This window comes from Brachypodium distachyon, chromosome 4 (assembly GCF_000005505.3).
Source record: "Brachypodium distachyon strain Bd21 chromosome 4, Brachypodium_distachyon_v3.0, whole genome shotgun sequence".
In the NCBI taxonomy this organism is placed as follows: domain Eukaryota; kingdom Viridiplantae; phylum Streptophyta; class Magnoliopsida; order Poales; family Poaceae; genus Brachypodium; species Brachypodium distachyon.
In genome coordinates, this window is record NC_016134.3 from 2,669,756 (window position 1) to 2,681,576 (window position 11,821).

Consider the following 11,821-nt stretch of genomic DNA (forward strand, 5'->3'; position numbering starts at 1 on the left):
CCCACGTGTTGTGCCGTAGACCCGCGCCTGGCCATCCCCTCCTCTGCACCTCCGCCCCCCGCTTCGTCTGTTCCGATTCAATGAGCGCCGGCCCCCGTCCGCATCGCGTGGTGCGCCGGAGACCCGCACCCGACCCCCACCGCGCCCCGCGGTCCCTTCATCTGCACCTCCGCCCCCGCTTTGCCTGCTCCGATTCGACAAGCGCCGTTCCGGCCCTGCTCTGGGCAGAGGCAGCGCAACTGGGAATGGACGACATCACACAAGGGCTAGTGGGATTTACGCGAGAATGGACGGAATCTAGAAGGAGATTAGAGTACGCATCGGGATTTAGAAAAGAGAGAAGATTCAGAAGGAGATGGCACTATACATCGCGAAGAAAAGCTGAGTGAGTGAGACGCTGGCAGAGAGAAGTTTAGGTGGGCAAGGAAGAAGAGGTCACCGAAAAAATGACACTTTGAATAATACCCACTGTTCCACCCGCAAACCTCGACCAAGATGACACGGCGAGGAAGAAGAAATCACCGAAAAAATAACACTTAGAATAATACCCATTGTTCCATTCATTTCGATTGAATGTCAAATTATATTGTTGTATTTTCTAAAAATCTGATTTTTCGTTTGCATATGTTTAAGAGGCCGTGGCAACGCACGAGCAATGTACTGGTTTGAATAAAGCAAGCAACAATTAAGGATATATTTTCAATTAAGAATATATTTCACTGAAAATATATTCTCTGACGGCCCTGTCTGAAAATAGGAATACAAAACATACGGAGTAGAAAAGATAAATACACATGAATAGAAAATGAATGTAGTTGTAAATCAAAGGATTGAAAAAAAAGACCCAGACCGGATGTTTGTATTCCTATGAAATCATAGGAAACCAAAGCCCAAAGGTGCTCGTTCCTACAGAACGTGGTTGTTCCTACCAAAATCCATTGTTCCAAACAGGGCCAGTCTTCTTCTGTCGCTGAATCCGCCGGCCGGCAGAAAGTCCAAAGTCCAACTCCAACTAACTCCCTCCTTCTCCGTCGCCGGGGGCGCCATGTGGCCTTCCTCCCGCATCCGCCTTCTCCCGGCCTTCCGGTTCGGAACCTCTACGGCCGCAGCCTTACGCCGTCGGCTCGTCGGAGCCGGCGTGCGGCCCGCGCCGAGAGCTCTGGGAAGACCTCTGCTTGGAGTCACCGGACCAAATTGTCTGCTTTTTCATCGGAACGGTGCCCATTTCGGCCGTCTCAGCTGCTATCTGCCGCACGGCGCGCGGCCTCGCCCCGACCTGGTAACAACCTCATTCCTGTTGGTCTCGATGCTTAAAGGCAGCAATGAAATAATCTGCTTTATTGTTGATTAGGCTTCATTTTGTCTGTTTATTGCAAATAGATGATGGTTTTTCTGGTATAAATGTATGGAATTATCTTTGTTTAGATGTTAAGATAGTTTCTTTGTGCTTTAATCACTCAAACTAAAACAAATGAAGTACTGGAGTGGTGCAGACGAATTCCTCTTTATTCTTGTTTTTCTGATTATGTGAAGTACTAAGTATAGGTGTTGTTGTATCCGCACTGCACTTTTTACTTCCATCTGGAAAGAGAGTTTAAATTTTTGCGGGGATCTGGTCGTCTGGAAAGAGAGTTATTCGTGTACTTGTTTTCAAATACTGCTTTTGTGATTCGTCCAATATATGGCTGCAGAGATGGCATGCGTTCTCCACATCTGCCAATGCTGTGGCAGTAAATGCCCCAAAAAAGGACATCGATGATCAGATAGCAGATACGCAGATCCTCCGAAACCTTGTGAAGTACTTACTGTTGAACAATAGCCCCGATTTCCGCTTCAGACTTGTGTTATCGGTGGGCCTCTTAGTTGGCGCAAAGGTAAATGTTGGTACATGTTTAGTAAATGTGAACTATAATGTTTGGTTTGTGTGGCTCTTTTAGTTGGCATTTTGGGTTGTTATCTCAAGGCTACCTAACTTGCTTTGGGGTTGGGGCTAAAGGCATGCTGTCGTTGTTGTTTCAGAATTATGAAATTGTACGATTTTCTCTGTGGACCTAAGAAAAGTAATGCAACAGATTTTCATTATCCAACTCTTCTGCTTTCTATTCAAGTCATTAATGATGGGCAAAGTGCAATATTTTGGCAGCCCCATTCAGGTTGCAATTTTTGTCATAAAAAAGCTACCTTAACCATCATAATGTAGGCTCAAGAGTCAAGATCAATAGTCTCCGTACTTCTGCGTCAACATCCTCCTTTTCCTTTCTTTATCGAAAGGATCCTTTAGACATAATCTGACACAAATCAATTTAGATACAACAACAAAGGCGAGTAGGCCACAACTAGTCAACCATCTTCACTACGGATCAATGAAAGAATATCTCCCTTCTCGTTATGAAAGATGGCAATGGCATGATTATCTTAAAAAGAGGAAATTACCATGTGAAGCTTTTGACTCTGTTACCTGACCTTTTCTGTATCTAATGAACACCAGGTTATAAATGTTCAAGTGCCTTTCCTGTTTAAGCTTGCTGTTGATTGGCTTGCAGCCCTTGCTGGTACTGAAGCCTCAGTAGCAACATTTACAGATGCTAATGCCACCTTGTTGGCTCTCTTTGCAAGCCCAGCAGCTGTTCTGATTGGATACGGTATTGCACGTTCAGGAGCATCAGCTTGTACAGGTAATACTTATTTGTTACCAAATTTTCGTATTGATGCTCTTGTTTGCCCGAAAAGCTGGTGAAGCTCTTTTCGTGAATATGGAAACATGCAAAAAAGAATCTCTGTGTTTCTCTTTTTCTGCCATGATATTCATTATCATTAATTTTCTGTTTCCAGAATTGCGCAATGCTTTATTTTCTAAAGTGACCTTGAGAGCCACCCGCTCAGTCTGCAGGATGGTAAATTTTGATTTTTTTTTTCTTTTTCATATTTCCATTTACCACTTTGTGAAGTTGTTTGATCATTTTTAGTTCTTTGAGACTATCTAAATGTTCCAGCACACATATATTTTTTAATTCTTATTTTCGTACTATTTAGTGCTATAGTTCTCCTATATATTTATATCCACAAAATGAATACTTACGATCAGTGGCATCTGGATAACCAGTTTTAGTTGTTGGCTTACTGCAGTGATAAAATACTGTTTTTATTTTGATCGGCAGATACTTGAAATATTACCTTATTGTGAACTCCTGTATTGCAGGCATTTCTTCACTTGCATCAGCTTGATCTTGGTTATCATCTCAGGTACTTAGAAAAAGCTTTTTCTCTAAGATTCATTGAATGAATACATTAATCATTTTATGGACACACAACACATTATATGGCGAAAGCATTACAAGTAATTTAGATGGTTCATGAATTATAGTTTGCTTTGGGTAATTTTATACGATAACATTATGCATGAGGAAGTGAAGAATTCTAGCTTAGGACTGCACTATTTTTAAAACCACTGACTCAGTGAGTGAGGGAGTAGTTTGAATTCTGTAAGTCAGTATTGAAACAAGTTATAAGAAATCCAATACTGATAGGCTAATAGCTACTATATACTGTACTTGGTGAGTTTTAGTACTAATGGGATATTTGAGTTCTTATGTTTCCTTACACATTTTTGTGCTTCAGCCGTCAAACTGGTGCTCTAAATCGCACAATTGACCGAGGCAGCCGTGCCATAAATAGCATTCTTACAGTAATGGTATTCAATATTGTTCCCACAATACTAGAGGTACTCAGAAATTATTGCCTCTGACCGTTCCAATCCATCAGTTGAACATGTTACCTGTGATATTGGTGTCTTTGCTTTTGGTCTCCTGTTCTTTGGGCTCTTGTGTCAGTTCACACCTGCCTTCTGTCTTTGCTTCTCATTTGCAGATTGGTATGGTGTCAAGTATTCTGGCCTACAAGTTTGGTCCAACTTTTGCTTGGATTACTTCAGCTTCTGTTGCTACCTATATTGCTTTTACTTTGGCTGTCACACAGGTGAAAACAATGTGCTCTGTCATCATCCTTATAATCTCTTAGGATCTTCTATTCTTCCTGTCATGCCAAACATTCAGTTATCTTATAATGGTGTTTTTCTTAATCATGCATAACTCTGGTTCCTTACGTCGACCTGTCTTGATAAAAACTATTATTGCTATGACGACAGTGGCGGACTAAGTTCAGGACGGCCATGAATAAAGCTGATAATGCTTCTAGTACCGTGGCAGTTGATTCCCTTCTTAATTATGAGGTTATCTTGTTGTTTTGTACTGCTCTGGTGTATGTTCCATTGCCTTACCCTCTTGTATTGTTACTATCGTAACTTCTTACAGGTCTTTCTTTGGCTGTATACAGACTGTGAAATACTTCAAGAACGAACGATTTGAAGTGGAGAAGTATGACAAGTATTTAAAACGTGAGTAAATGTGTGGATTCTTTCTTGGGAGAATTGTCCGTGTACAGTGGGAATGAGCAGCTGTATGTTCCTTCTTCTATTTGACCCACCGGTGTTAAATTTGTAGTCACCTTTCTAAGACAACCAACACTGTTCTCTCACATATGGTAAAATTATGATGGCTATCATCTGCATCTGGATATGTTCAAATCTGTTCTTGAAAATAAAAAATGATACGATTATCACTGGATTCTTAATATGATCTTTTCAATCTCAAAAAAGTTTTGGTAATTGTGTGAGCTGTTTAGAAAGTGTTTAACAGGATGTCAAGTTATGCTTCATATAAGTATTTGATGAATCCCAATTGGCGAGTAACAGTGGCCGATAGCATAAGTTGATTTTTTTAAAATAGATTCCATTGATTAAATACTTCTTCAATATGCTCAGAATATGAGGATGCTGCACTCAAAACCCAAAGTAGCCTTGCCTACCTTGACTTTGGTCAAAATGTCATATTGAGCTCGGCTTTATCCGCAGCAATGGTTTTGAGCTCATATGGTGTCATGAGTGGTGCTCTAACTGTTGGTGATTTGGTAATTCTCTGTCACCAATCTCTGTTTTTGTATATCTACCATTACAAAATGTCGAATCCCTTTTTCAATCTCTAGTATCTGAAATACCTTTCTTATAAGTGGAAATTTCTAACTGAAAAACAAAAATCGATGTCTATATTTTCACCATGACTTAGCGTGAAACTTCAGTTTTTGCACACCTTTTGTCTTCTTTGATCTTGTAATGGCATGTGATTGTTTTGATGAAATGTTGGCATACAGGTCATGGTTAATGGACTTCTATTCCAGCTCTCATGGCCGCTTAATTTCCTTGGGGGTGTCTATCGAGAATTTAGACAAAGTCTTATTGACATGAAGTCCATGTTTCAGTTGCTTGAGGTAAAAGCTTCTTAACCCTATATCCATATTGTTTGAGGTAAGACTCTCACGGCCACTTAATGGCTTTCAGTTTTAAGTCTGAGAGACTTTAGAGCTATTATTTTCTTGTTTTCTCAGGAAAAACCTGGAATAAAGGATGAGTCTCACGCAGAACCGTTGCAGTTCAAAGGAGGATGCATTGAATTTGAGAACGTGCATTTTGGGTAAATTTTGTCCCTATTTATCTTCTCAAGTTCCGTGAAGCTTTTTCATTCTTTCCTAAAAGAAAACAATGTATGTTCCAAAGCAACAGAGTGCTAAGGAGATTCTTTTAGTTGAACTATTAGTACAACTAGATTTTGTTGCTTTTTCTGACTACAAGTAAATTTGGGTTGCTTTGGAAAGAAATGAGAAAGTACCCTCTTAAATATATCCATGATGAGGGTGAGTTGCGTTCCTGGAACTTCTTTTAGCAGTGAGTCTGGTTGTCAAGTGGCTTTTTTGCAAGCTGCATTTATTGGTTTGTTTGTTTATGAACTCCTAATATTCTAACATCCTTTAAACTAATTTTTGTGAAACAGTTAATGTGCATATGAGGATTCACATAACTATCAAGAATTTATTCTAGATATAGCATGAAGAAATCCACCAAGGCGTTAAATAGAATGAACTACAGCTGATCCACTATGTAGTATCTGGTTTGAAGTAGAATAATAACTGTCCTATTCTTATGACTATCAGGTATGTACCAGAAAGAAAGATTCTTGACGGTGCCTCTTTCATTGTACCTGCTGGAAAAAGTGTGGCAATTGTTGGAACTAGTGGCAGCGGTAAACAAATCTTTTTTTATTGAATAATGTTTAATGCCTTTTGAACTAGACCTCAAAATAGGTTTCTACCAGAGATATCATATGTTGATAGGAGCAGTGGCCCTGAATTGCGCAATCTTCATATTGAAAGATGCAAGCTGAGGTAAGTGCAGGGTATTTGCTGAGCGCGAAAGGCGGGAGATTGGTGACAGATTGCAGGTCCATCCAAAGACGATCGGTGTGATTGTACTCTCAAGTCTCTTTGATAGGTTGGTGTGCAGCCCCAACCCACTGCCAAAACACAGCAGAGGCTATAGCCCATTGAGTCCACATCTTTTCTACTCGGTTGACAGCAAGTTGTGGAGATTTTGCTTTATTGTGGGCCATGAAAGAGCTGTTATTAGTTTCTTTCAGTAATAGCATTTACTAGCATCTCCCAAGTTTCTGCAGGTAAGTGAGCACGTTAAGTAACTTGAGCTTTGTTCTGTAGGAAAATCAACCATATTTAGGCTTCTCTTCAGGCTTTTTGATTCGACATCAGGAAAGGTAAGTACCGAGAAAGATCTTCCTACCGCTTTCCTGCTGATGAATTGACATACATCAAAGTTCCATTATTATGATGGTTTTTGTTATATTTTTCCTGTAGATACGTATAGATGGACAAGACATCCGGGGAGTCACACTAGAGAGTCTTCGGGATTGTCTTGGTGTTGTACCACAGGATACGGTTATCCCAATATTTTCTCTCTTTCAATGCTCAAATCTTCTTTGTCTTGCTGTCCTCATTGATTATTCATTAGGCATCCAGACACATTCTTACATGCTAGCAATTATTGCTGGATATCCTTCCCTGTAAACTTAAAGCTTATGCTGCTATTATACCTGGACTTCTGATATTTATTGTTAGACACCCAACCACGATTCTATTTTAATAACAGGAAAAAATAGCATTAGATGTGGGATTTTTAACACGAGAATTTCCAACAGAAAGTCCCCTTGTGCAAACATTCTTCAGTTTAGTAGAATTAGTGAATATAATTTTGTGGGAATGAGGCCAATACATTATGTTACTAGGCAGTGTTCCTTGCACAACCGAACTTACACCATTAATTTCACTGTAGGTACTTTTCAATGACACGATTAAGCATAATATACAGTATGGGCGGTTATCAGCACAAGATGAGGAGGCATGGTGTTCTTCATATTCATTCTGGAGTCGCGGTCATATGCTATTCTGGAAAGCTAATGTTTATTAATATATAGGTTTATGATGCTGCTCGGCGTGCTTCCATTCATGATACGATTATGAACTTTCCTGACAAGTATGACACAGTTGTTGGAGAGCGAGGATTGAAGGTGAGAGACAATGTCTGGTTATGTGCAAAATAAACGGAAATTTGTAACTTGTTGTACTGTACAGCCAACAGCTCCATATATCTTAAAAAAATTGTGGTTTCAAAATTTTGCAGTTGAGTGGAGGTGAGAAGCAACGTGTATCAATTGCTCGTGTATTCTTGAAGGAGCCTTCCATTCTGTCAGTGCCCTTGCTTTTGCTGTCTCACTCCCTCTTACTCACATTTGGATTTCAGTGTCAACTTAGAACAGTTCCTTATTGTTTTTAATATATTATGCAAGTTACTTGGTTCTATTGATTCTTTTATGTGCATTTATCATTTATGGACTCATAAGATGAATCAAAGTTAGGCCTACTAAATGGATTTCAAACTAAATTAGATATTCTCATCAAGCGTGTTGTTGCATATAATTGGCTTCTCTAGTTGACCTTATTGACTCCATTTTTTTCCTTTTCTTATTTTGTTATCTGACTTACACCAGATTATGTGATGAAGCTACAAGTGCTCTTGATAGCACTACTGAAGCATCAATTCTGAATTCCCTGATGTCTTTATCCACTGATCGAACCTCAATTTTTATCGCTCATCGACTCACAACTGCAATGCAGTGCGATGAGGTATGCACACTCATGAAGATTATTAACAGAGAATTTTATGAAGAACATTGCTTGTTGCTAATTTGACACAGATATCAAAGTAATGCTTTGAATTGATTGATCTTATTGAACATTGGATCTTTCCCGTGTATTCAGTAGTGATGAGCCGATGAGTACTTGTTGAACTCATCTCTTTTGTGTTCCTAAAGAATCCATGTTTCATGTCAATTTTCAGATCGTTGTCTTGGAGAATGGATCCGTAGTGGAACAGGGCCCGCATGATTTTCTTTTGTCGAAGGGCGGGCGATATACTGAACTATGGTCACAGCAGAACAACAGTGATGCCAATGATGCTTCTGCTGTCTAGGAGTTTGATAAACCAAATATGTTTTCCCTTTGCAAGGGGAACAATAATTTTGTACACTTTAGAATAAATTTTCCCATTTCAAAGGTAAAATGCTCCTTTGACAACAGTCTTGGCAATGTACATGTTAATTTAATAATTTTGTACATGAAATAATCCTAATAAATATCTAATTCTTTATAGTGGAAATTCTTACACTTGGATATAATTTAGCAACATTCACATGTTCAGTTTTTTTTTCTAGTTACAGACCACACTAATGTATAACTTGCATATAATTTTCTTGCTACAACTTAATGTCATCAAAATATGTGTTAACCATGTTAATAGTTTGGATCGCTTCGCGTGACATCGCCATAGCTGTTCTCTTTACCAGAGTAAAAGTTGAAGCATCGTGTGGAATGCAGACTACATCCAGTTCAGGGGAAAGATATCACTTGGATATATTTACATTAATAAGAAAATCAAACAGTTTATTAATACATTCCTCTTGAATTATTTATGATCGCAAATGGCATACCCAGTTAGCTGAATACACATCTCTCAATTGGCAGATGGTTGCTGATTATTGACGAGTTGCTGCTGACTTGCACTTTGGAGAAAGCTAGGCACGGTAACCACCTTGCTGATTCCTCACATTCTTAAATCCCTGTACATCCAAATATAAGTACTACATGACTATTTTATGATGGATGGAGAAGGGCAGGCCTTAATTACCACCTTTAAAAGGTCAGAAGTCGCGAGTTTGGATTGATTTGTATGGTTTGTCTAATTTAGATTATTACTCGTAAGCGTTGCTTTTCTTTTTCTTCTACACAATAATAACTTGGTTTGTAGTAGTATCATGGATTTTGTCTACAGATGAAAAATTCTGGAATGTATGTTTGCTCTGATCTTGGTTTCCAATGGAAAAGTTAAGCCGTAGAGTTGTAAATGCTGGTAATTAAATTTTCTATAAACTGTTCAAACTTTAACAAGTTTGACTTAAAACAAATATAGAACATCTTATATTTAGGAACAAAAGGAGTAGTACCAAACTGCACGCATCAGCTAGCACTACAAAATTCCATTGGGAATAAATTAAGATCCAGCAGCAGCTGGTAGATTGATTTATGAAGCAACTCCTTCCAGAGCACTGAAGATTGGTGGATCACGGCCCGGAGAGGAGCACCTAAACGCCTGCGGAGAGATTTCGACACTTTCACGATTTTGGTCCATTGGCGGATTTGGAAAGAGCGCAAGGCCATGATTTTTCACTCAGAGACCAGCACCATCGATCGCATCTTCGACCTCATCATTGATGATCTTCACTCCTGGAGGGTGGTTGGCTGCATCATCGCTTTCTAAGGGCTCCCTGTCCCATTTGTAATCTGTAGTTTTTAGAGGCTTCAGTTAGTGCCTGTGGTGTTTGCTCTTTGAGGTTGTTTTCGTGCTGCAAATTCTCTTTGTAGTTTGACGTTGTACTGTCTTTGTTTCTATCTAATAAAATTCGGTCTCCGGCCCTTCGAGATTTATATGCATTCCATAAAATTCAAACCACACTTGGATATCTCTACACTGAGAAGAAAAATTAATCACTTTATTAATACATTCCTCTTGACTTATTTATGATCACAAATGGTATTCCCAGCTCAATTGGCAGATGGTTGCTGATCATTGACGGGTTGCTGCTGACTTGCACTTTGGAGAAAGGCACGGTAACCACCTTGCAGATTCCTCACATTCTTAAATCCCTGCACATCCAAATGTCAAGTAATATATAACTACACGATTATTTATGAAGTGAGTAAGAAGAATGGATGGAGAAGGTCAGGCCTTAGTTAATTACCGCCTTTAAAAGGTCAGAAGTCGCGAGTTTGGATCGCGTGCCTGTGAAGCAACCCTAATTGCGAGCACAAGGATGAAATTAATTCACTGTGTGAGGTATAGTTACGGATGATAAATAAAAATGGTTGTGATAACAAATTTTCAGAAGTTACTTAATTGATAAAGTAGGGTCCCTGCTATTTACATATATACCAGATACTAAAACGTTTTGCAACTCTTGACTATTGATACAGAATTGTTTTCTAACAAACTATTAATACGAAATACAGAACTTAGATCTGTAAGACCATTTTTTTTCATGATGACTAGTATATAATATACACTTATTGATTCATCATAACATATATTGAAGGAAGAAAAAAAACTTATATTTCTTATAATTTAATGGTCAATTGTATCTTAATTAGGATACTGGGAAAGGTGCAACCACTTGTACATATACACGCTGGAGCTATCTAGTCACACACGCTGCTTTTCATTTTTCATAAGAAGTGAACAGAGATACTCCCTCGGTTCCATAAAGATTGGCACGGATTTAAATTAGCGTTCTAGTTCAAATTCGTGCTAATTTTTATGAAAAGGAGAGAGTACAAAGGTAATTACAAACGATCGAACAGACGACTAGACGAGAAAGGAGAGTCCAACTGAAGTACTAGAACTAGAAAAGCGGCGCTGCTTTTCATTCCTAGATATTAAGAGTTCTTATACTCCGTAAAAGTTGAAGGGGGACCATGGATGCATCAGATGTTGAGAGTTCTTACCACAATCAAGTGGTCTTCCTTCCCATAGAGTGCAGCCACCTCTTGTTCAAAGTGTGGATTCTTCTCTCTCCCTTAATTAGGGATATCAAAGATAAACAAAGTGATTAAAACCAACTGGCATATATACACTTTAGATATCATTGATTTTGTTGAATCTAGCTACAAGAATACTAGTAATAATAGACAGACCCTGGCCGGGAGCCACATAAACGTAGTAGGGAATATTGCGAGCACCGGGGGCATGCCCCTTGTCGAAGTCCTCCGGCATCCTGCAGGACGCAGAACCGTCATGAATTGATTGATTTGCCGGAAGAGATTAATTATAGGCGGTCGACAAATTGAGCTGAGCCTGAGTTAATTAGTGGTGAGATGGAGAAACTCACCTGGCATCGAGGTAGCCATGGCCTGAGCTCAGCAGTGCGCGCGCTTCGTCGGCGTCCACCATGGGAAGAATGGCCTGCTCCTTGTTGTCGGCAGTAGCCATTATTCGATTTGGGTGTCTGGCTTTGCCTTGTATTCTCTCTTGTATTTATATCTTGGGGGCAGAGTCACATACCCAACCTCCAAAAGTCTTTTTTTCTCCTGGCTAGTTATTAGTTTCCTTTCCTCTGGTATTGTGTCTTCAATTCTTCATTGCCGATTACTGCTCCCTCGGTTTATATATGACGTTCTAACTTTGTCTTTTAAGTTAAATTTCTTCAAATTAAATTTGACCAAGCATCTATAAATATTTGCAATATATCAAAGATGCATGAATATATATATATATATATACAAGCTAAACAGGAATCGGTTCCTGTTTAACTAA

The 11,821-nt window shown here is 39.1% G+C and overlaps 2 protein-coding genes across 4 annotated transcripts; one reads left to right on the top strand and one right to left on the bottom strand.

Annotated features, from left to right (window-relative positions):
- The first annotated feature begins 882 nt into the window (after nt 1–882).
- LOC100825467 (ABC transporter B family member 25, mitochondrial) lies at nt 883–9,939 on the top strand. Of its 3 annotated transcripts, XR_002966123.1 has the most exons (22): nt 892–1,279; nt 1,692–1,874; nt 2,489–2,675; nt 2,833–2,894; nt 3,200–3,243; nt 3,619–3,721; nt 3,868–3,975; nt 4,145–4,228; nt 4,333–4,393; nt 4,820–4,965; nt 5,206–5,322; nt 5,440–5,525; nt 6,043–6,131; nt 6,601–6,656; nt 6,757–6,837; nt 7,232–7,297; nt 7,374–7,466; nt 7,580–7,644; nt 7,947–8,082; nt 8,297–8,512; nt 8,980–9,038; nt 9,557–9,939. XR_002966123.1 is itself a non-coding variant. In XM_024463044.1 (20 exons), the coding sequence occupies exons 1-20, from the start codon at nt 1,046–1,048 to the stop codon at nt 8,426–8,428; spliced, it is 2,133 nt and encodes a 710-aa protein (XP_024318812.1). In that variant the 5' UTR covers nt 892–1,045; the 3' UTR covers nt 8,429–8,628. The 3 variants fall into 3 exon arrangements, 1 of the variants encoding a protein (XP_024318812.1); XR_002966124.1 differs by lacking the exons at nt 8,980–9,038; nt 9,557–9,939 and having other exon boundaries at nt 883–1,279; nt 7,580–7,589; nt 8,297–8,442; XM_024463044.1 differs by lacking the exons at nt 8,980–9,038; nt 9,557–9,939 and having other exon boundaries at nt 8,297–8,628.
- Nucleotides 9,940–9,974: 35 nt separating this feature from the next.
- LOC100831483 (thiosulfate sulfurtransferase 16, chloroplastic) lies at nt 9,975–11,582 on the bottom strand. Its single transcript, XM_003578304.4, has 5 exons — nt 11,397–11,582; nt 11,203–11,282; nt 11,014–11,084; nt 10,254–10,307; nt 9,975–10,158 (listed from the first exon to the last, which is right to left on the bottom strand). The coding sequence occupies exons 1-5, from the start codon at nt 11,495–11,497 to the stop codon at nt 10,057–10,059; spliced, it is 408 nt and encodes a 135-aa protein (XP_003578352.1). The 5' UTR covers nt 11,498–11,582; the 3' UTR covers nt 9,975–10,056.
- Between the last annotated feature and the right edge of the window lie 239 nt (nt 11,583–11,821).

Excerpts from the sequence above, each read along its gene's own strand:
- LOC100825467 (XM_024463044.1), top strand. The coding sequence starts at position 1,046 with ATGTGGCCTTCCTCCCGCATCCGCCTTCTCCCGGCCTTCCGGTTCGGA. Across the intron at positions 2,676-2,832 it reads AGGAGCATCAGCTTGTACAG|AATTGCGCAATGCTTTATTT; the intron begins GTAATACTTATT and ends TTCTGTTTCCAG. Across the intron at positions 3,976-4,144 it reads TTACTTTGGCTGTCACACAG|TGGCGGACTAAGTTCAGGAC; the intron begins GTGAAAACAATG and ends CTATGACGACAG.
- LOC100831483 (XM_003578304.4), bottom strand. The coding sequence starts at position 11,497 with ATGGCTACTGCCGACAACAAGGAGCAGGCCATTCTTCCCATGGTGGAC. Across the intron at positions 11,283-11,396 it reads CATGGCTACCTCGATGCCAG|GATGCCGGAGGACTTCGACA; the intron begins GTGAGTTTCTCC and ends TGCGTCCTGCAG. Across the intron at positions 10,308-11,013 it reads AGGAAGACCACTTGATTGTG|GGTTGCTTCACAGGCACGCG; the intron begins GTAAGAACTCTC and ends GCTCGCAATTAG.